We start from the raw sequence: 24,635 nt of genomic DNA, 5'->3' as shown, positions 1-24,635 counted from the left end.
AGCAGCCTTCGCTTACTTTTTCTTACACTTATACAGTTTTAGACTTGATTGGATGGTTTCAGTTTTATTCCTGTTATAGTCGTGATGCATAATGCCCCTCCCCTTTTTTTTTGGTAAAGGAGTGTCTCAGCCTCCTTGAAGGTAAATTCAGTGCCCTGAGTTACTTGCTTTTGTGCATTATTTATCACCAATGTGTGTATGATTTATAATTCTCATTAAGGAGTGGCGACATCCTCTTCCCTTTCTGGAAGAGTCTAAGAAATTCAGGTTAGAATTCTTGCATGGTTAGCAGAGTGTAGAATTATCATTCTGTACTTCTACTGATGGTGAATTTGAATGTGAAATGGTTACTTTGTTTTCTCTTCTAAGGGGACCCTGGTGTAGGCCCTGGGAATAGAGCAGCACAAACAAGCTCCTGATTTCATGAAGCTTTTATTCTAGAGGAAGGAGAGATAGGGCAGAAATGAGCAGAAGAACAGGAAGCGATCAGCCAGAGATAATAAAACAAAACCAGGTAAAGTGAGTGGAAGTGGTGGGGTCGGAGTGAGAGGGCTCCTTGTGATTGGGCGAGAAAATTTGAGGGACCCCAGTGAAGGAAGCCACAGTACAAAGGGAGCCGCTGTTCCAGGAAGAAGGGACAGTGAGTGCAGGTGCCCTAAGGAAGAAATTGAACGGAGGGCCATGGTGGCTGATGGAAGAGGAACAAAGGGCATAGGGATGGCCCTCAGAGACTGTAACCCAGGACCAGGAGTTCAAATTCCATTTTTATTGTGAGGACTAGTGTCAGTGAAGCAGGGAAAGGGACAAGCTCTTGTTGACAGTTTTTGACAGTCCTTCTGCATATATGAATGGAGTGTATTTTGTAGAACAGGTGTGGAAGAGAGCGGCCTCTCTGGGCCACTGCAGTGGTCTCAGAAGGGTGTTGGCAACTTGGACCAGAGTGACGCCAGTGGTGACAGAGGGAGTGAGGGATTTAGGATGGCTTTAGGAGAGTCAACAGGACTTGAAAGGGGGCTGCCAAAGAGAGAGCAACAGACTTCTGTAAAGGGCCAAATGGTAAATACTATAGCTTCATGGGCTTGACGGTTTGTCCCCACCACTCTACTCTGTCCTTGTAGCAGATGACACATAAGCAAATGGATTGCTTGTGTCCCAAGGAAACTAATGTTTGGTCCACAGGCTGTAATTTGCTGACCTCTCCTGAGGAAGGAAAGGAAAGGGGAGGAGCCCAAAATGACGGCCGGTTTTAGCCTGGACAATTGGATGGACACAAGGGCCATTTGCTAGGATTTGGCTACTGAAGCAAGAGTGGGCAGACCTTGAATTCAGGAATCCAGGGTTCCTTCTCATGCACGTGAATTGTGGGATACTCATGGGACATCCAAGCGAGCAGAAACACGGGCAGTTATCTGGGGTCTGGGGTTCTGTCATGGCGAGATTAGGGCAGGAGAGCGCCACTTGGGAGCTGTTTGTCCTATCAGTGAGTGTACTTCAGAGTGAGAGCTGTGCATAGCTGTTTTTCTTCTCTGTTGAATTTCATAGTTCAAATAGTATTTGTGACACGCTGCTTCCCAGCTGAATCATTCCTGGTCTTCTTAGTCAAGAATGGAGCACATCCTTTGTGCAAGCTCTAAGATAAAGAGAGAGAAAACAAGGGTACTTGCACTGTAATTAGGGAGACAAGATTAACACATGAATTTTACCAGCAGTAACACGCCACAGTTGGAATTTGTGGCACAGATGTGGGTAACAGGTGACTTGGCGGGGAGGGTGACAGTGGAGCCTTTTTTGTCTGACATGAGGCTAGAGCAGTGTCTCAACCTCAGCAAGATTGACTTTTGGGGCCAGATCATTCTTCGTTGCCAGGATCCACCAGGTGCATTGTAGGATGTGTAGCGGCTTTTCTGGTCTCTACCTAGTAGATGCCAATAGTATACCCTCCACACCCCACCACACCCAAATTGTGACAACAAAAAAATGTCTCTAGATACTGCAAATGACCCCTTGGGGGCAAATTTGCCCTGTACGAATATGATTGGATTAGAGCTCGGAAATATAAAAAGTGTTTGGGGTTGCAAACCGGTGGCCCATGAGCAGTATTCCGTCTGACCCACTCATGTATTTTTCAGTAGTCTCGCTTTAAATTTCTTAAAAATGTGAGTGCACTTACTTGGCACCAACAACTCCAGCTTGCACAGTCCTCCCCTTTCCCTTTGTCTCCCATCCGGCCTGGTACACTCGGGCCGCGCCTGCGCACAGCCCACCGGCCACCGAGTTTGAGACCCAAACACAGTGAGCGTGAAGATGCCCACGGGGGTGCACAGACTTGCCGTGGACGCATTTTCTTGGAATCGCCTTTTGCCGTCATCGTCTCAAAAATTCTAGAAACTGGCTAGCTTTCCTTTCTTTTAGGTTGACTTTATCCTTTTCTTTTTTTACCCAACCAAAGAAACAAAGTATCTTCAGACCACTTTTTCTTAACTTTGGAGTTAATTTTCTTACTATCTTACTTGGGTTCCATGTGAAAATTAATGAATTAGTTACCGCCTCCCATGTGACGGACGTGATCATGGTAGCTTCTCCTTTCTCCGATAATAGTTCTGCGACCTTACTGCATTGAGTTTCTCTTTACTGCAAGAGGCATCTTCGTAGCATCTTCCCAAACTGTGATGTGGGGCCGAGTGTTTACTCTGGGTAATATTTTTTTCACCTTCCTTCATTTCCCTCAGATTAAATCACACGTTCTTTACCACCATCTGGAGTGGAGTCGTTGACACGGTTTGAACTGAACCTGTACCTGCAGTTTTAAATACCCTTACCTGGTATTTCCCCTGTTCGTGTTCCTGCTCAGATATTAGTCACGTCCCCTGTCTGTGAACATAATCCAGTTGGGTTCAGAAATCTTGGTAGAATCTTAGTGTCTTTGAGAATAGCACTGGGTCCTTAGGAGTCTTGAGTTTCCACTGGCAACCTGGAACATGCCTCTTTTCATGCCACCTTGTTACCTGGGTTTATTTCATACTCCTGTTCTTACTGTGTTTTGAATATTCTCAATGTTTTTTGTTTCTCACGTTATGCAGTCAATGCTGTTCATTCTTTCTTTCGTCCGGAGAACCTTAGCCCTGTGCTAATCTCTCATTAGCAATAAATTACAGGCAAGTGAACATTTAAAATACACCGTGGTTAATCACACCCTCCCCATTTTCTCATGGTTAATTCTTTTTCTAGTAATCTCATTGGATAAATTACCTTTGCCATGAAAAATGCTAATATATCTTTTTTTCATGATTTTCATATTTGCGGCACAATTGTTTGAAAGATCCTTTCACCCGTGTCATAGAGCAGTAGTGATGATAGTTAGCTGCAACATGGACTGGTTATAAGACTCCGAAATAGAGGGACTCCCTTTCTGTCCCTTGTATAGGCTGTCAGTTCGCCTAATGCAGCAACCTGTACTTTTATTAGACTTGTATTTCAGTAGTTGGTAGATTCAAGGGCTCTGGCACGCTGTATTTGTCTAAAAAGCTGTGTTTTAAAAAGCTTTTGTATAGTTGCATAAACACTAATCGGTTCTTTAAAATCATTTGAAGATATCTGGAATTAGGTCAGTGCTCCCTTAGATAAGAGATGTATGTTGGTTCTAATTTTTAAAAATGTTCTCTGTGATTGCTTGTGCCATAGATACCATTTGCCAAAGTGGAAAATGATTGCATTAAAAAATCACAGAATTGCCCATTGATTAACAGGATTCTTTGTAGTCTGCCCCCGCTGCAGAGCAACTTTCACTTAGACTTGGCTATGGAAGAAGGAAGAAACAGTTGTTTTTACAGAGAGCGCACACAAGCTGGTGGGGAGGAGGAGAGGGAGAATTTCAAGCATACTCACCCTGAGCGCAGAGCCCAACTTGGGGGACTTGATCTCATGACCCTGAGATCATGGCCTGAGCTGAAACCAAGAGTCAGAAGCTTAACCAACTGAGCCATCCAGGTGCTCCAGAAGTGGTTGTTTTTTTTAATCTCCGAATTTCTCAAACTAGGCAGTGTTGAGGTCATGGACTGGATAATTATTTTCCTGTGCAGCACAGGCTTCCTGGCAGCTTCCCTTGTCTGTACCCACTCGATGCCATAGCAGCCTCTCCTCCACCCTCATGGGAATCTCCAACAGTGTCTTCAGACCTGGCCAGTGTCCCCTGAAGAGCAACATCAACTTTGTTTGGGAAGCACTGCTTTTGTCCCTTTGGCACCCATCTTGTTTTTGCTGTTGAAAATGCTATATTCTTTCTTTCTTTCTTTCTTTTTTTTTTTTTTTGGAGTGCTAATGAAATCAGTTTGTAGACTACTTTTGGTTGAATTGGGTGGAAGAAATTTCCTATAAGAATTCCCCATTTCTTCTCAGTCATTGCTTCTGCTCAGGAATGGAAGTAGCAGCGTGGTCCGTTGTCAGAATCGTGCTTCTGTCCTCTTCTCTATCACTAGCTAGTGCATCCCCGTCCAGCTGTGGGCCTCTGCATTGCCATCCAACTGTACCTTCCTCAGCATTGTCAGGAGGACGGAGCAAGAGGAGGGCTCGTGGTAGCTGCAGTGCTGCTCTGTCCTGATGGACGCTGTTCTTGGTCCTGCACGTTAGATAGAATTTTAGAGAAAGGAGGTGGAGGACTTACTCAGGTGGTCCTGCTTCTCAATACGTCTGGCGTAATTTTCTGCGATAGAGAAAAGATAAGGGAAGGCGAAAAGGAGGAACGCCAAGGGAAAAAGTAGCTGGGGATATGTTCCTTCTGATCTGTGATGACATGGTTTTCAGAAACAGTGAAGTGAGACAGAGGCGGTGAAATCAGGACAGAACAGTACTTGTCACAAAGTTTTTCCAAGGTGCAAAGCGCTGTCCTTTAGAGATCACATCCTTCCTGGGTTTTTTTGTTTTTGTTTTTTCCTGCTGAAATATACTTTTACTTATGGAAGGGTAGTTGATTGTTATCTGTCCCCCTTTTTAATATTTGTAGTTTGTCAAATAAGGAATTAGCAAATTGTGGTCATTTGCTCAAATCTGTTTTATGAAAATTTAGAGGTTCATGAAATCTCAAATCTGGAAATCACTGATGCAGGTCAGGAGGCCCTCAGGAGGTAGGGAAGACAGGAAAGGAAGGAAAAGGCTCCAAAGTAATGTATGAGGGGGGTTCCGGAATCCAAGCCATAGGTAAGACAATGGGAACTTTCCCCTTCCCTGACTATGGCTTCCATGGCCTCCTACTTTAGGGGGAGGCTATGTTTGGGTGCAAGACCAACAGTGGCTCCACAACTCTCCTAGGGCTTGCCCTTCCATAATATTACCTTTATCAGTCAGATTCTTTTTTTTTTTTTTAAGATTTTATTTATTTATTTGACAGACAGAGATCACAAGTAGGCAGAGAGGCAGGCAGAGAGAGAGAAAGAGAAGCAGGCTTCCCGCTGAGCAGAGAGCCTGATGCAGGGCTCGATCCCAGGACCCTGAGATCACGACCCCAGCCGAAGGCAGAGGCTTTACCCACTGAGCCACCCAGGCACCCCTGTCAGTCAGATTCTTCCATGAATTCTTTTGTCCTGAGAATGTTAACTCCAATAGCAAGGGGAAAGTTGGGTGAGCCATGCATGGGGCACCCCAGAATACCCATGGCTGATTTCTTGTATGTGAAAAGCAGTCTCAGAAACTTCACGATAGCTTTAAAAAATCGTTTTCCAGTGTGTTTTCTTGCCTGAAGTTCTCCATCTGAGTTGACTCTAAGCCTGATTAAAGCAGTAGGAACCAGCCAGAGTCAGATACAAGAGGAAGCAAAGGATCCTGGTAGTCAGTCCCCACTGTGAGGAATTTTTTGAGTATCTTCCTCCCTGAAAATACTTCGTGGGTGAGGAAGTATTTCATTTCCAGTGAATTTCTGTTACTTACCCTTCCTTGCCATAAATGCAAAGTATTCCTTCAAGGTAGGACCCTGTGATATATCCTGTTCCCAGATAAAATATTTCATTAAATAGCCTTGCAATTCTTGAATTTTTCCCTACATCTTAAATGTACTTGACCTGTAAATTATTTCTAATTGAGATTCATCCTGAGTGGGACAGTGTGTGTGTATGTTGGGGTGTGTGTTTGGTGGGGGGAGGTGAAACAGATTCCCGTATTCTGCCTTTAAGCAAATGCAATTGGCAAAATGAGTATTGAGTCACCGAAACCTGAAATCTAATAGTTGAACAAGGCCTAAATTTCCACTACTTCCCAAAGCTATATGGGGCAGCAATTCATTAGAAATTGACAAAGTCAAGCAAACAGCTTTTTTTCTTTGTAATTCACATAATCACTTAGACAGGTTCAGATATTGTTTCAGCAAGAAGATTTTAAAGACATCTAATATCGCCAAGGGAGATGAATGGAGCTGTTCATCACATGGCCTTTGCTCTTTGGAAAAACCTGACCCTTCAGTAAATGGCTCTGTAGGTCTGACTTCCAGACAGTTTGAATAATGTAGTGCTGCAGGACTCCCAAGTCGGATCGCCTTGCTGTTATTAACTGTGACCTGTGTTTTCCGAAGCTAATATAGTTCCCTAAATTTAAGAGATTGAGGTAAACTTTGATATGGTGCCGGCTGCCTTCAGTCACAATTAAGCAGTGTGGTAATAGAGTTAATTGAGATGACCAAATTATAGATACCCTTCCAGGGCAAATGAGAAAATCTCCCTCCCATTTTGCAGAAAGTACGTGGTGACAGAAGAATGATTGTCACATCCCTAAGTCTGTTAAAACTGCTCAAAAGATTCATGCATTTAGCTGAAGGAAAGGACCTGAAATATTCCTTTTTGTGGGGAAGGGGAAGGCATCTGGCGTCTTTTAACCCAGTGTTGGCATAAAAGTTGCTTTTCTAAGGAAGGATGTGAAGGTACCCTTAACGGAAGAATTACTGAGATTGGAAGAGTCCCTGAGAACAGATGCATTTGCTGGAGCTGAGAGCTGTGGGGTCTGAGGTTTCTTTGCGCGTCTGCAGTTAATTCTGAGACCAGAGCCATCCGTTGTGATGGGAATTTAGAACACAAGGTGGCACAAGCAGGACCTCGCTCTCCGCGTGCAAGGAGGCAGCCATGCGTTGAGCAGGGTCTGGCAGCTCAGCAGTCAATCAAGGAGCTGCCCAAGAAGCAAGGGCTGTTAAGCAGTCACAGCAGCAATGACACGATCCAAGGGAAGACTGAGCTGCCCCGCCCCTTTGCCTCATCAGCCCTTCCTGCTGCCCGCAAGATACAAATGCATCTTGTGAGCTGTGCTCAGTCACACGTTCTTCCAGGAGGCATTTGCCCACCTGGGGACCGGGTACTGTTTTAGGGCTGGCCTCCAGCCCGACAGTCAGATAGACCTGGTCCATGAAATGGAGACAATAAGTAAGTAAATTACAATGATGAGCAATATAGACAATAGACAAGTAAACAGAATAATCTGAGAGAACCACAGGGTCTGTGAAAACCCAAGAAACTGGGCTGTGTGAGTAAAGTGTGATAAGGAGACTCACCTCGAGGGCGTCTGGGTGGCTCAGTGGGTTAAGCCTCTGCCTTCGGCTCAGGTCATGATCTCAGGGTCCTGGGATCGAGCCCCACATCAGGTTCTCTGCTCAGCAGGGAGCCTGCTTCCCCCTCTCTCTCTGCCTGCCTTTCTGCTCTGCCTACTTGTGATCTCTCTTTCTGTCAAATAAATAAAGTCTTAAAAATTAAAAAAAAAAAAAAAAAGAAAGAAAAGAAAAGAAGAAGGCTCATCTCAAGGGGCATCTGGCTGGCTCTATCCCTAGAGCATGCAACCCTTGATCTCGGGGTTGTGAGTTCGAGCCCCATGGCAGGTGTAGAGATTGCTTAAAAATAAACTCTTAAAAAAAAGAAGAAGGCGGCTCACTTTGGATCTGCTGATGGCATGGTTCCCTGAATGTCTTCTCAGGAGTAGTGCCCTTCGACAAGAGCCCTGAGTGACGAGAAGCCACCTGTGGAAGTCTGCAGGGACAGTGTTCCAGGCAGAGGGCACAGCCAGTGAAGATGTTCAGAGTAATGGAAGGAATTAGTCCAGAAGTGGAGAGTGCCAGGCTGGAGCATGGGCAAGGGGAAGAGTGCTAGGGAATGAAATCACAGGGGTAGGCAGGCGGAGATCGAGGAACGCCTCGTGGGACACAGAAAAGAGCTTATACTTCAATGAAACTGTGTTGGGAAGCCACAGAAACATGTATCCTGCAGTCCATATAATCTGATTTATGCTTTGGAAAGATGTTTCTGGCCTCTGTGTGGATAATAGATTAAAGGGGATGAAGAATAAAGCAGATACCAATTCTTAGGTTCTTAATGGTCATCTAGCAAGGAAAGGGCTCACAGCGGAGATGGACGGACATGAATGGGTTCAGGATACATTTTGGAAACCTATTGCATAGGAAAGAGAAGCCTCCAAAAGAGCCTTACATTTCAGGGGTTTACTGTCCTATTAGGTTAAAACAATTCAGGAGACTCTCCTGGATCTCTTTGTTGGTCCTGTGCCTAACTTACATGGCTAAAAATAAAGCAGCCAGGATAAAAATCATCCTAAAAGTCAGTAACCCTGTAGAAAAGGATCCTGGCATGTATTTTTTTTTTCTTTTTTTTTAACCTAGAAACTTCTCAGCACCAATTACAGTGATAGGTTTCCCTTCGGGGCCAGTGGCCTTAAAATAAGGGCCTACCCAGCATCCTGTTTGTCCAACCCAGAAAAGGAATCCTTATTGGTTTTTTCTTTCAATGAGCTATTTTGAGCTATTCTTTCATAATCCTCCCTACACATCCTAAGCAGCTAAAAGTGAAACTTGGAGCCTTACAGGAACTGCCTTGGAACTTTGGGGCTACAAGTAGCATCACCTATCCCAGGGAGACCTCAGTGACCAAGGGGAAATAAGGGGGGTGGGTAACAGGGCCAACCCTTAAGCACGAACGCAAAGAGCCATTCAGACTTGAAATCCTGGTGTTAGGAAAGTCAAGCTCTCAGTCTGGCAGACAGAGAGTCTGCCTCAGAGGTAGAGGCATTTTCTAGACTAAGATAAGACCATACACCTAAACACCCAAAGGACAAATATTTCCAACCAACATGGAGTGAGAGAGCTTCCCTGGAGCCACTTGAGAAACTGACTTAATTCTACCCCTAACAAAGTAGACCTGGACAGGAATATTCTCTGGAGAAGAAAGATTGGCCTCATGGTACATCATGACAAATTAGTGGTCTTTTTCAGTTGACAAGTTCTTTTTCTTTTCCCTTCTGGAAAGAAGACGCCATAACTCACTCTACTCACTCCATCTTTTTCCTGCACCCCATTTTTTTAAAAAAGTCGTGTTATTACATAGTGTTGGAATACATATGCAAGGTAGAAAAAGCTGCCCGCCTGCTTTGGAAACCGTACTTCATCGGGCTTGGCCATCAGCCAGCCTGCTAGTTGTGTAGCTCTGAAGACTTGCTTCATTGCCCCCAATTCGGAGACCCATCTTGTTATATTTTTAGTATGCATAGCCCTGAATGATTAATGATTTAGGTACTGTGACTTGGGGTAAAATATCAGAAACCAGGGGCGCCGGGGTGGGTCAGTCATTGAGTATCTGCCTTCGGCTCCGGTCATGATCCCAGGGTCCTGGGATTGAGCCCTGCATTAGACTCCCTGCTCGGCAGGAAGCTGCTTCTCCTTCTCCCACTCCCCCTGCCTGTGTTTCCTCTCTGTCAAATGAATAAATAAAACCTTAAAAAAAAATCGGAGACCATGTTAAGAACCTGATTGGCTATGCCTAGACTCCAGTGCTATCTCTAGAAAGGGAATTCTGTTCCTAAACCCACATCACAGTTATGGGTTCAAGATACCTTGACCTGTTAACCTGCAGGATGTTATCCATATATCCCTGAAGCTGTAGGCAAAATTTTTATGAATGTATTTTTATGTGTATATACCCTTTCATAATGGGATGCGATCCCAAATGGATTAAGCACCTCTGAATGAGGCTATGTAGTCCAACGTTAAAAAGTACAGTCTTGGCATTACACCAGGTCTCCTCTCAGCTGACCATGGCCATGTTACTGAATCGTCAGTGCCCCAGTTTTCTTATCTGTAAACTTGGGATGATATTAGTACTTAACGCAGACAGCAGTTGAGAAGAATGAGTTTACGTCAGCCAAGGCAAGCTCTCAGTTCTTGTTAGTTTACTCTACTCTCAGCTCTAGCTTCTACAGACTCTGCCCCCCCCCTTTTTAAAAATACACAAATGAGAAAAGAAACCAAGTTTTTAACCCTTTGTGGTGTTTTGGGGAGAGAACAACAACAGCACTATCCATGCCGTTTTGTGGACACCGTTTCTGAAGTGACCATTTATCTCTCAGGAATTGCACTATGACAGTACTTGTGAGTGGCTCCAAAGTATTAATGACTTTGGGTCTCTCCTCACCTGTGCCGGTTCAAGGCTTATGACTTTGAGGCGAAAGGCCCTGTAAACTATTAGCAGCCGGCAGACTTGCAAGCCATTTATTTTCTCTTTGGTACATATTTATTAGACCGTACGTACTGTGTAATTGAAGCCGACTTCTCTGTCCCCATAAAGCTGTGGAACTATGTTCTTCTCACCAGATGCTACAGGTGACACACCTCAGGAGCTACTTATTCCATGGATCTGGGGTCCAACCATCTCTCTAAATTATGATGGCCAGGGGCACCTGGGTGGTTCAATGGGTTAAACCTCTGCCTTCGGCTCAGGTCATGATTCCAGGGTCCTGGGATCGAGCCCCACATCGGGCTCTCTGCTCAGCAGGGAGCCTGCTTTCCTCTCTCTCTCTCTCTCTCTGCCTGCCTCTCTGCCTACTTGTGATCGCTCTCTCGCTCTGTTAAATAAATAAATAAAATATTAAAAAAATATATGATGGCCAATATTTCATGACGGCCACTCTTAGGTCACCAAAGGAGAGAACGTCTTCATCTTTTTGGAGACGTTGGGTGCGATGCTCTTGTTCTTGGCAGTAAGTATCACATTTGCCTTGAGATATGATACCACAGGGTTGAGCATGAGATTGGACCCGAGGAAGAAGAAGATAAAAAGCAAGCATCTCTACACTAGAACCATTTTTAAAATTTTTGTTTTATGGATTCAATTTTATGATACACGGCATTTGCAAGGTCCTTCCGTGAGAAGGTACTCTAGTTGAAACTTGGCCTTGAGGTTAAACTGGCGCACTGATTTAGGGTTTTGTTTTTTTTTTTTAAAGAACTTTGAAAAAGCTCATCATCATTTTTCAATCAAGCATCCATCATCGCATATTGCCGTCCACCTCCTGACCCTGTGATTAAACGCCAGCCCTCCTTCAGGGCTCATCCCCTCCACCTACTTCTTCACATTGGATTAGCTTTCTTTGCTCATGCTCCCCAGAGCGATCATACTTCTTTCTGGCATGGCGCTTAGCACTGACCACGTGCAATTATCATTGTTGTGCCTTTTTTTTTTGTAAGACAGTCTATGAACTCGTCCAGGTCAGGGCCAAGTCTGATTTACCTTTATCTCTTCAGCCGTGCTTCGGTAGGCATATGGCAGAGCTCAATAAATCTTGTATGGGTGAGTAGTCACACGGATGGTTCATTCTCATGATTCAGGTCTTAGCTCAGATACTGGCTCTTCAAGAAAGAGGAGCTTGACATCCCCCCGCCCCCACCCCACCCAAGGGTAAACTAGCCATGCATCCCAGGCACATCCTCTTTCACATTCCTGCTTCGGTTTTCTTCACTGAAGCTATTCCTCTGAAAGTATTTGCTAAGTTGTATATTCTCTGTTTTCCCACAGAATGTGAGCCCTGTGAAAATAGGACCTTGTAGATCTTACTCATTGCTTTAATTCATGCCAGCTGTTGGCACATAGCAGGACTTTAGTACAGTTTGGTGAAATGAGGGAGTGAATTTTCCCTAATTTCCTTCCAGTCCCCAATGGAAAAAGTTAGGGCTGAGTCTTCTACCCTTTTTCAGTTTTCTGGACCGTCCTTAGCATTTTATCAGTAGGGAAGTGCAGTTTAAATTTAATCATGGTTTACATGTTTGGTATTAAACAAACCAAACAAACAAAAAATTGGTAGAGATGTTGTGGGTGGCTTTTTTTTTTTAATGATTTTATTTATTTGAGAGAGAGAGAACGCCTGCATGCACAAGTGGGAGGGGAAGAGAGAGAGGGAGAAGCAGGCTCCTCACTCAGCAGGGAGCCTGATGCGGGGCTCAATCCCAGGACCCCGGGATCATGACCTGAGCCACAGGCAGATGCTTAACAGACTGAGCTACCCAGGCACCCCGTGGGTGGCTTTTGTAAGAAGGGATACTGGCCATTAATGTTTGTTGTGTCGAGTCACTGGTTTGCGGTGAAGTAATCATCACTTCTGCATGGCCAAGGGAACCTTACACCTTCCTGCACCCCTCCATCTGTACCTCATGTATCTCTTAGTATTTTGATCCATCCTCATACTGTCCCCTTCCCCCTCCCCGCCCATAAAAGCATTACCCTGCTGGGTGTGTTATTCCTTTATGCGGCAACATTTTGCTGGTAGATATCAGTGTTCTGCAAAGTTCTTTAATGCAGTGTCCCTCCTCAAAAAATTTTTAGACGTGCCCTTTAAATCTTCCCAAGAAGGAAGGAGAAGCAAGCAATAAAACTTTTCTCTTTCTTCTTGATCTTTCTCATTACCCTCTCTGTTTGCTGATAAGGTATTTTATACGCTCTGTCCTTATTAGAGACCCAAACAGCGGAAGTCAGCCTCACCCCAGGAGTTGCATCTAACACCATAGCCATATGCTTGGACAAGATGATTTAATCTGATGGTCATAGAACTCGGTAGAATTGGCTTTGTAGGGTTACTGGTTAAGGTTTCAGAGACTGCTTGAAATTATATGCTAAATTGTTTACTTCTGTTCCTCTTTGCTTGAGAGAGGCTCTAACAGCTTTTTTTATCCTATTTTCAATCAAGGCCATGGCCCAGGATTTATAGCACAGACACTCAAGTAGAAATGGTAGCCATTGAGCCAAAAGAGAGCTAGAACAAATTCCTGTTATTTTTTAATCTAGCACTGCACTAAAACTAATAAATACTTATCATTGTCCAAGCACACTGAGTAATGCTTCTCTGTTTATAATTGTACTTATATGTAAAATCTGGAAAACTTGGGAAAGACTGAGAATAAGAATATGAATCACATATTAATCCTAGCATTCAGAAAGACTATTTTAATACATGTTCTTTAAGTCTTTGGGTGTGTGATGTATGTGTGCAATATATACGTATACCTTTTTTTTTTTTTTTAAGATTTTATTTATTTATTTATTTATTTGTCAGAGAGAAAGAGAGAGAGCACACACGCAGGCAAGAGAGGCAGGCAGAGGCAGAGAGAGAAGCAGGCTCCCTGCTGAGCAAGGAGCCCCAAGCGGGACTCGATCCCAAGACCCTGGGATCATGACCCGAGCCAAAGGCAGTGGCTTAACCCACTGAGTGACCCAGGTGTTCCACATATACCTATTTTTAAACAATGAGTTTATATTCTTTTTTTTCTATTTTTTTAAGATTTTATTTATTTATTCGACAGAGAGAGACTTTGGGAGAGGGAACACAAGCAGGGGGAATGGGAGAGGGAGAAGCAGGCCTCCCCACCAAGCAGGGAGCCTGATGCAGGACTCAATTCCAGGACCCCGGGATCATGACCTGAGCTGAAGGCAAATGCCCAAGGACTGAGCCACCCAGGCACCCCATGACCTTATATCCTATGTACAAAGTTCTATCCTGCTTTGCACGTCTTATGTACATCACTGCCTATTTTAATGGATTCAGAATTTTTCATCTTGTTGCTATAGCAATATGTTTGGTTGGTCCTCTGTTCTTAGTTCAGATTTTTGTTTCCAAAATTGTTCCAAAAAAATTGTTTCCAATTTTTATCTTCTTTAAAGAATACTGTGTTGAACATCTTTTTAGATAAATCTTTTTCTATTTCCTGAATACAAACTCTTGATGATGAGTTTAATTGGGTTAAAATCAGCTGTAGTTTTCGAGTCCAGCATTTAGGATTATGTATTGTTGTATTTTAGAATAAGAAAGAAAGTTAGTGGGGTCTGAGATGCAAATGTGCTCAGGAGTAGTTTTATTCTGTTTGAAATCTATGAGTAGCCCCAGACCAAGTTCTTAGTCTTCTTTCCATGGCTTTCAGTGGTCTCCATGAATTAACTACCTGATTGCTTAAATCCATGAATCTGTCAGTCTCTCTCTCTCGATATAGGTAACAGTTCCCAACTCCTTGAATGTTGCATTACCTAATTCAACACCAGCGTTGCTTTCAATCAAACATTTTGCAATGCAAACTTCTAAGGAATTTCATGTGTTCAATGATATGTGGATTAGTGACTTAGTGTGTGTTGGAATGCTAAAGAAGAAGCTGACATGATTCTATTCAAATGCTTAAATCTAGAGATCAAGTACAAAGCAGAATGAATATCACAAAGAAAAAAATGTGAATTGACGGCACAGTACATTTTTATAACTTGTAGTTCCACTTCGCTTATGGCGCTGATGTTAGACTTCACCCCTGGAAAGCCTTTTGCGTGATTTCTCTTCATTCCTTCAGTTGGTAAGGCTGGTTGACATTTTCACTTGCTTTAACCTGGAGGAAGTTAGGTCCAAAGAAGCCTGATCTCTTTCCTACAACTCAGGCTTGTTCATGTCAGTTGTGGAAGGGCAGTGCCTGCCTTCTGTTTGGCTTCTCTTGGTAACACAGCTGAGCTATCGATGTCTTCCGTGTGTCCCTTGAGTCAGCCTATAAACGCAAGTCTTAATCTCAACAGTGGTACTTAAAGAAGCCATACGTATACATTCATCTGGGGGGGAAGTTATCACTTCTTGGAGGAAGTAGAGGTAAGTGATGGCTCTTGAGATTTAAAAGTACGGTAAAATGTTCTGCATTTTACTATATTCATCCTACAAAAAAGGCAGTATATGCTTTTCTTTATTGTGGTATCTATCGGTGTCTGTGTGTGTGTTCATAAATAAATAAAGCTTTTCTTCTTGTAGAAGTTACTAAAATAGGTAATAAAACCATCCATGATCCCGTGAGCCAAAGAACGCACTGTTTTGACATGTAACCTACCAGTCTTTGTTTCTGAATGCATATATAGTCTATTTTTACTTGTTTCACATAAATTATTGCAGACAACCATTATAAAATTTCACCAAGAATAACACTCACCATTTAGTTCTAGGAGAACATGTTCAGTAGCATAGTTTATGGTTTTGATATTTAGAAGGAAAGAGTTCTCTTCCTGTTACTTGGTCAGATTCTAGTTCCTAGCATAGTCTTTGCCATTTGTTTTCTCCAAAAGGACATCTTTTTCGTAGGGGACTTGGGAAATTCAGGTCCCAACATTTCTCACTTATATAAATCACACTTAGACTCACCTTTGAACTGTAAAGTTTTCTGGGACCCCTTTGAAATAGCATTTGCTACCTTCTAGACTCAAAGAGCAGACAGTACCATCCACAGACTTTTTCTTCTGCCTCTTCTCAAAATTGCCCTTCCTTTCTCTGAAGGAAACAGGAGAGCCCATGAAGACAGGCGCTGTCTCTTCATCTGAGCCTTGTCTGTAGTATGTGACACAACGTATACAACACAAGCTTCCTGCCACCCCTGGAGGCACAAAGTGTAATTTGTCCTGTGAAAACCACTGTCTTGCTGGCAAGTGTGGGATCCTGCTGCTTTGTGTCACCCATCCTATGTCAGGTCTTGGAATATTCTGCTGCATGGTGACCTTTTCTGAATATTTTCCATTAGGTCTCCCAGCTGTTTTCAAACCATCTGAGTGGTTTTGGCTAAAATACGTAATCAGGGGCTTTGTTCCAGCATTCATATTCATTAGATTTTAAGATTTAATGACTGTGTGGACTTAAAGCAGATCCTTGATTTCTCTTTTAAAAAGCACTCAAGTAGAGGCTCTCGAGTTTTGACATTCTGAATACTAATTTGTGGCCAGTTTTGGCTCCCATAAAAGGACTGGCTTTTTAAAAAGAAGGTAGCAAAGTGGAACAAATTGCTCTTTAAATTAAAAGAAGTTTTTCTTGTTTGTTCTAAAATACAGCTTGCGGTGTCTGTTGATTCAGGATCTTTTGGAATGTTGTATGAACTGCTTCCTCCGAGGAAGCCACTGTAGCTGTCATCCCAGGGTGCTATGGACTGGTTGGTTTTGTGCCGTTAATGGAGGGGCCACTCATGAGTTAATGTTTACTTCTAGCTAGCTGTTTTCTTGCCTCAGCAAGATAAAATTTGGTATTCTTTTTTTTTTTTTAAGATTTTATTTATCTATTTGACACACAGAGATCACAAGTAGGCAGAGAGGCAGGCAGAGAGAGAGAAGGAAGCAGGCTCCCTGCAGAGCAGAGAGCCCGATGCAGGGCTCGATCCCAGGACCCTGAGATCATGACCTGAGCTGAAGGTAGAGGCTTTAACCCCCTGAGCTACCCAGGCACCCACAAATATGGTATTCTTGATAAAGACTTATAGATAAAGGCCACATCTGCTTAAACCGGCCCCTCCCATCTCTGTCCCTCCTTGCCAGCTCATCAGTTTGGTGTGGACGGTCATGGGGAGCGGAGCCTGTGCACGTGTTTGCGTGTATTTAACACCTGTCTCCACCTGCAGCACGCTGCCTGCACTCTGCCTTGTGTTTTGGAGACCTTCCATGTTACATGTAGAGATAGCCCATGCCTTTTAACCTCTGCAGACTGCCTTACGGGTTCCATGTTGCTCAGTTTGTTCAGAGCCTCTAGTCCTTTCCAGCTTTCCTTTATACCAACGGTGTGCAGTGAGCATCCTTGTGTCTGCACCTTTCAGCGGGCGAGTACTTCTCTCTGATGGACAAAGACAAGGACCTTTATTTTATAAATGAAATCTTAAGAGACAGGGACAAAGATTTATTTATTCATTGAAAGAGAGAGAGAGAGAAGGGGGGAAGGACAGAGGGAGAGGAAGAGAGTCCCTAGGACACCTGAACATGAGCCTGATGCGGGGCTCGTTCTCACGACCCTGAAATCACTCCCTGAGCTGAAGCCAAGAGTCTGACTCTTAACTGACTGTGCCATCTAGGCAGCCCTAAGATGGTCAGTTTTGTACATGATAAGCAGAATATAGATCAAAGCCATTTTCCCTGACTCCTACCTAGTTGGATATTCCGGACACATTTTTATAGAGGGTCACTGGGATCCTGGGTGAAGGCAAGTCTGGTAAAAACTAACTATAGTGAAATGGTGCTTCTTCCAGTCAGCTAGGAGGTCAGTCTGAATTAGAAAAACATCTGAATTCGAAGACGTATTAGTATACAATTTTGAAGTCTGTCCAGTGACTGACACTAAATAATAAAATTATTTTTTATTATTATTTATTAATAATCACATTAATGAACACATAAAGCACCTAATAGTTTTTGAAGAATAATGATGCAACCAAATTGCTTAACACTTACTCTCCTCCACAGGTAAAGTATTTCCCCTCCTATGGTTTCCGTATGTTAGCATGTTGGGCAAATGACTTTCTCTAGTTAGAGGAAGGTGACTGTAACCCCTTCCTTTCCAAATGGTGTAAATTCACAAGGTAAGGTGTCATGGTTGACATTTGAGGGGCCTACTCTGTGCCAGGTATGAGGCTTTCACATGTGTTGTCCTCCTTGTCCAGATTGTCGTAATCCTGTGATGTGAGCCTGACTCTCTCCATTTTATAAACTGAGGCACTGAGGCAACCCACTGCAGGCTGCCTGTCTGAGTTCGCCCAACTTGAAAATGTAATAGTCTCCTTAGATGTGGTCCTCAGTCCTGTCAGAATGTCCTGGAAGATAGCGTTTATACTGCAGACTCCTGGGCCCTCCTCAGAGTGGGGCCCGGGATTCTGCCTTTATAACAGTTCTTCAAGTTCTCTGTATGTCTTCAGAAGTCTGAGAACCACTTGGCCAGACCGTGGTGACCTCGTTTTGGTGATGTGATGAGCCTTGCAAGAAGAGTGTCTGCAGTGCCTTTGGGGACGAGTAATCCATGGCCAGTCATGCCTCACTTGCAGTGGGCACATTAGCAGTGCTCCCCTGATGGCTTCCTCCTACTCACCCACTTCCCTTGCCTCGTGTTACTTGTGCTGAACTTAGCACAGCTCACGGTTTAACAAGTCACTTCCCAAAGCATGGAAATCATCACACTACAGAGGGATCATTTTCTTAAAAAAGGTTGAAGTTGCCAGTGCAAAATCCTCAGATCCCGAGTATATCTTTGGTGCCCAGTCCAGATGGAATCCGTATTTTGCATTCTAACCCTCGCTCAAACCCAAAATAAAAAATAAATAAAAAATGAGAGGGCAGCTTGCAGAAATGATTACCTTTGAAACACCATTATATGCTTTTATTTTCCTTTCTAGCCCTCTTTTGCTGCACTCCCCAGTTGGCAGATTTCCCATATGTCTGCTCCTAATCGCTGCTGACTTTTCTAGAAGTGTGAAGCAATCACCAGCCCCTTCCAGCTCTTCCCCTCCCACGAAGGATAGGGTTCCGGAAGAGCCAGCAAGGATCAGTGAATACCTTATTCTCCTCTGCCTTTCTCATCTTCTCGCAGCTCCATGAAATTTCTCATTCACTCCCCAACAATCTCCTTTCCCCTTAAGGGTCTGACACCAGCTAGCGTCCTTTCCAAGCTAAATAGGAGTGTGCTTGGGTGATTGACATGCACGGAGAGGTGTGCCCATGATCTGGAGGGGGTCCTACACTAAGTTGAATTTGTGTTCTCTGCTGGCAAAAGAGCATCCTTTTTTGTTTTTGGTGTTCAGCTCATCCAAATAAAGAAGGCATTTCCTCTCCTGAAAAGCAGAGGTGGGGGGAGAAAGAAACGATCCCAAAAAAAAAGGAAAGAAAAATTTAATTTTAACCATGTACTCCTCTGCAACTAAATATACACCCCTTCCTCTGTCCTGATTGGTCCGCTTCGATTGACAAGTGGATCGTGTGGAAAGGAAATATCCTGGACTTAATTGTAAGTTAAGTCTCTCTTAATCCAGAAGAGCATTTGAGATTCTGTCCAAGTGTTCAATTTCCCAGGCCGCTGAGGTCTGTGAATTTCTTTTCCCAGCCTCCAGGCTGCTGCAGTACAAGCCAGCATAGCTAATGCAGATAGATCTCCTGCCTCTCGCTCTCCTCCTCCCTCTGCTTTGATTCGATATGAACAGCCTGGTAACTCCGATGCTGGGGAGAAATCTGACATAACTCTGCAGATGGCTAGGTTGCCATGAAACACCTGGGGATTGTTCTTTAAGGAAAAGGTAACATTTATATGCTAATGATTTCTTCCCCTCTTCCCTCCTTGTTGCATTTTTTCCAGGGTTGCCAGTTCCCAAGAAGAGCCCAAAGTCGGTAAGGACTTATCAGTTACTTGGTTCTTGTTGGGGGGTGGGAGGGGCGGTGGGGCTGGTGGTGGGAAGGGACGCTGTCTGGCTTGACTTCACGAAACGTGTTTTAGAATAGGTGGAGGAGACAGTAGCCCGGACTCATTTTATTAAGTTCTGGGGGTCCTTTTGATAGAGACGGTATTGGGTTTATCTTTTAACTGTCTAGTGATTTGTGGGCATGCTGCAGAAGCCAGGTTAAAGAATGCATGTTTGGAATCCTCTCTGTATAAATGCATTACAACTCTTTTGCAAATGGATGAGTTTCTCCGGTGTTTTAACTTCATACAAATGCTATTGTTTCCTCTGGGAGGGGGGTTGGGGAAAGCTCCACCTGCTTACTGAGTAGGGTTGCTCTTAACTGGTGTTTCCATCCCTTCACATGGGCAGATTCTCTCCCTGAGCTTTCTTATGCATTGGACGATGAATTATTTACAAAATTAAAAAGGCTGCAGGTTTAAAGAAGAATTGCCCTGCCCTGTATATATATATCCATGCTCACATGGAACAACGTTCACTGCCCCAGCACTGAGAATAAGACATTTCCTTGCTGTCGAAATGTCCTTTGTTGTTTTGCTAGCTTTAGCAGCATTATGCTGCAGGTATAGGATTAAAAAAAAAAAATCAATGTTTTGCTGTCCTTTCTAATCTGGTTTCCCTGAAGATGCATTACCTAGTTGACATGTTAGCTAATAGCTTAGAGGCTGTGGTGTTTTGCTTGGTGGTGTGAGCTTCTGCTCCCAGGGCACTGACAACAAATTAAAATGCTACTTCAAAACTCAAAATCTGGAACTACAATGCCTGTGAAATTGATCCGGGAGAAAGAAGCTTCCCCCATTCATTAATGTTAGGACAGAGAGGGGGTACTTTCACGGGGCTTGGGCTATTGGGGAGAGGGAAAATGTGTAGCTTTCTGCCATCCAGGGAAGGAGAACCTTTAAAACTTTGCAGCTCACTGGGGCTGCAGCGGGATTCTTTCCACCTGTCTGCAAGCCTGGTGGCGAGAGGAAGAAGTTTATTAAGGAGATGAGAGAGGGAGCTTCCTGCATTCTTAAACTCCGTTCCTAAGTTGTCCAAAGAGAAAAACCTGCAATAATTGATGGGATTCCAGTGGCACAGGGCTGTGGCGACCGGAACATGTGACTCTAGGGCTGCTATCCTTGTCAGTTCGCGTTAATGTTTCAGCTGAAAAGTGCTGGTAGGTGTCGACATCGGAACCACAGAGATGCCTCTGTGTGTGTGTGTGTGTGTGTGTGTGTGTGTGTGTACAGGCACACACACGGCATATGTGTGTCCTTGTCCCTCGGTCATAGAAGCCTATTCAGCCTTCAGAAAAGAAGCAGATCTGGAAGACGTGTCACAGGCGCTTCAGTTAGCCAGCCTTTTTTCTCCCACACCCTCAAGCATGCCGTGTGATGCACGGACTTCTTTTACACACCCAACGGGGATGGAGTCTTAACAAGGAGCATGGGGGGGGTGGAGTATGAATTTTGCACAGGGAGCTCGACATCAAGTGCCAAGGGGTTCTTTTCGGGTTTGCATCCTGTTTAAACTTCCTTGGCCGAAGGATTTCTTCTGCATCGTTTCTTCCCCAAAGTGTTTGGGGATTCACTGCTGAACTCGAAGGAATATCAAACAGGTATAGAGCCTGTATTCACCAAATCGGTTAAGAGAATTCCCTGTGACAGTTTATTTTTGTAGAAGCCGTGTCATTAGCAAGCAGCAAGCCAATTACTCCGGCTGCATTCCTAGGAAAAAAGCGTTCTTAACGGCTTTGCCCACAGTCTGCTGGCTCTTAATTACCACAAACTAAGAGACTGGTGTGTTGCTGGGTTCGAGATGAACAAGCCCCCAGCCTGGGGCTTGTCCTTACCCGATTTCTGTGCCAGGACGGGGATGATGGTTTTCACAGCATTGCTGGCACACCCGGGCAGCTGCCGTACAGAATTCGGAACTCTGAGCCAAGGTCCGCTGTTGGCGGTCGAGCGTTGCTAACATCTGTGATCCGTGGGAGCTCTGGACAGGTGGGTTGAAAGTAGGGTTCCCTTCCCCAGTTTTGAATTTTTATGATGTCCTGCCAGAGAGACAGATGATGATGGGATTTCTCTGGTGGGGTAGGGGGGAGTCCCTGGGAAAGCTGGATGTCGTGGTCCCAGACAGCCAGTCACACAATGGCAGATAGGGTTAGTTGTGCAGGCTACGTAATGAATGCACGTGGACAGTGCCTGAGGTTGTGATATGCTGAGATTTACCATTAGTTCTGTGAATATACTGTCTTGACCTGGGACCATGTTTCTTCTCTTCGAGGCTCCTGACATTGTTGGCTTGCTCATGTGACTGACAGCTCCTTCTTGTCCTCATTCTTTTTTTTTTTAATGTTTTCAATAATTAAGTAGTTGGGCTTTTATTAGAACAAAGGGTCTTTTTGATCTTGTTTCCCCTTCTGGGCAGCCTCTACAGCTTACTTTTCATAAGCAGTTTCTTCTATTAAATTTAGTTTAAATGTTGAGTTTATGGATTCTATTCTCACTGGGAACAATGGCCGTGTCTTAATAAAATGTTATTAATTTAATACCTGGACAGCCATAACATTAGGAATTTTCCTGCCAAATGGCAGAGACAAAAACAAGACAAAAGTAAAAATAATAGTTGCTGTCAGATTTTAGACCTCACTAGGAAACGGATTCTGAGGCCCAATTTAATCATCCTGGCTGGAAACTTATCTAACTGAGACTCTCATTCTGAATCACACAGGAGAGTTTTGTAAGAATTTAAAACTCTAGGGGCGCCTGGCAGTCTCAGTCAGTAGAGCATGCAACTCCTGATCCCAGAGTTGTGAGTTCGAGCCCCATGTTGGGTGTAAGGGATTACTAAAAAAATAAGAAGAAGAAACTGGTGGGGGAGGGAACGACAAAAAAAGAATTTCAAACTCTAAATAGCAAACCCTGAATTTTAAGGCAGTTTTCACTTTTGTTTTCTCACTACATCATTTTTTGAAGTATTCCTTCCCTTTCTGCCTTCCTTCATCTGTCCCATCTATCCATCTGTCCATCCATTTAGTTAGCAGTTAGTATCAGGAATCTAGTAAGTGGTGATTTGGTGGGAGGCACTGGAAATACTATGATAAGTAAGTTGGTCAGATGCCTTTCTTCGGCAGTTTACAAACAAAAGATGTTTTGATTGCTTCTTTCAAAAAAAGGAACCATCATCTCAAATCACCATAATTTTTATGCGCTTGTTTCAGCAACATGTATTCATTGAGTATCTTCTATATGCCAGACCTCGTGTCAGTATACAACAGGATCTAAGACAGAAAACATTCCTGCCCTCATGCAGCTGGGGAGAGAGAAACGGTACCCACATAAACAGCCAGATCTATACAGATCTGCTTCATGGGGCATAAAGTCTGAAACTTTCAAAAGTTCAAAAAGCAGAGAGGGGTGCCTGGGTGCCTCAGTCCGTTAAACATCCAACTGTTGATCTCAGCTCAGGTCTTGATCTTAGGGTTGTGAGTTCAAGCCCCACATTGGGCTCCATGCTGGGTGTGGCTCCTACTTAAAGAAAATAAAAATGATAAATAATAAAAATAAAAAGCAGAAAGATCATGTAGAACCAGGGACAAACATAATGAAAATCACTCAGCTCTTAATTACAACAGTATAAGTTAAAGCCAGAGAAAGGACCCAAGGTTGACATACTGTGATTGAACTGTGGAATTTTTCCAAGGTCCCCAGCAGCCTGAGCAATGTAGGAAACCATATCTACTTAGCTGTTACTGTCAGATCCAAGAAGGCATACCATATCCATAAAAGACACAAAATTTTCCCAGTTAACTAAAAGACTTCTCATGTAAAGTTTTCATACAGGGGACACAAAAGATGGGAAAGACCAAGGAAGCCTGTCCTCTTCACGGAACTGTTTGCAGCAAATGCAGCAAGCTGAAAGGGATCAGTAGCGTCAGGTTTCTTTTCCATTGTCCTCCATTCCTTTCCCCTGGAAGGGATCCTAAGGACACTTGCTGACAGCCAGTTGTTAAGAGATGTGAGGGAGAGATCTTCAGGGAATATGCCTAGCAAGTGACCCCAGCCAGAATCACCCAATTTCATGGACCCTGACTGTTTCTCAGACTCTCCTGGTTGTCATAACACCTCAGAGCCACTTGTCCCACAAAGAGGCAAGAGTACAAGTCATTAAAGCTCCTGCAGGCTCCCAAGAGAATCAGGGAGTGGTAGAGGGAAGAAGAATTAGGATCGTTGCTATAGTCTCCTTGCCCCTCAACTTCTTACAGCGACTCATACCCTCAACCCCTTGGAGTCTAGAAAATAAATTTTGCCTTTTTATCAGATTTCTTTAAAACATCCCTTGTGAACCAAAATTTGTTTTCGTATCCATCGGTACCTTCCTTTCCTTCCCATTAATTCCTCTTCTCTGCCCTTTTAGAAGAGATTATTTGACTTAGACCCATAAATGAGGAAAGGAAGAGACAAGGACCATCCTCTGCTTTGGCTTGGAATGGAGTCCCTAATTTTTGCACAACCTTTAATGACATTGGCCTAATATATTATCAGCACTTGGAGTTTTTCCTGTTGTCCATGTAAATCACTGCAGTGGCCTTCAGTCTTGGCGGATAAGTGAACTGTAAATAATTTTGCTTTAAAATGGATCGATTTGTCATTTTTAAGCCACATGAATTCTTTTCATCATTTAAGCTCCTAAGTGCTGTCTGTATTCATTTGCTCTTCCGAGCAAATATTTTCAGCTCACTTTATAAGGACCTTCATTTTGAAATCACTCTGTGAAATACTGATGAGTTGATTTCCCCCCCATTTCCATTTACAAAAACCACTGCATCTTCCCAATTTCCTTGGGCTGTCAATAGTTAAGAAATCATTCATGCTGGGAGATTGGTACTGTTTCATTTTAAAAGGTCTTATGACACAAGTTTATGGCCAGTGTGTGGCCAAGGACTTTTATGGAGTTTTGAAAACTCAACCCATTTCTTTCATCCTAGTCAACTGATCTGATCTTTAAAAGTAAAAATTGTCCTTCACAAAGGTCTGAATAGTGACAAGAGCTAACATTGGAAATATCCATCTCAGTATGTGGCACATCTTTCCAACTAGTTGTTCGAGCTGGAAAGCTGGGAGGTGGAAATCCATGTTTCTAAGAGGTC

The 24,635-nt window shown here is 43.7% G+C and overlaps 1 protein-coding gene across 14 annotated transcripts in view; it reads left to right on the top strand.

The window, feature by feature from the left end:
- MAGI1 (membrane associated guanylate kinase, WW and PDZ domain containing 1) overlaps positions 1-24,635 on the top strand; it is a 633,434-nt gene that overhangs the window by 568,885 nt on the left and 39,914 nt on the right. For all 14 annotated transcript variants that reach the window (XM_032867328.1, XM_032867342.1, XM_032867333.1 and 11 more), the window contains one exon: positions 19,399-19,430. In XM_032867328.1, coding sequence (XP_032723219.1) covers positions 19,399-19,430 — 32 coding nt within the window. The remainder of the gene's footprint in view (positions 1-19,398; positions 19,431-24,635) is intronic.

Source organism: Lontra canadensis, unplaced genomic scaffold, assembly GCF_010015895.1.
Source record: "Lontra canadensis isolate GAN:19392208 unplaced genomic scaffold, GSC_riverotter_1.0 scaffold34, whole genome shotgun sequence".
NCBI lineage: Eukaryota > Metazoa > Chordata > Mammalia > Carnivora > Mustelidae > Lontra > Lontra canadensis.
The sequence above is the reverse complement of the archived record's forward strand: the minus strand, read 5'-3'. Positions and strand labels throughout refer to the sequence as shown.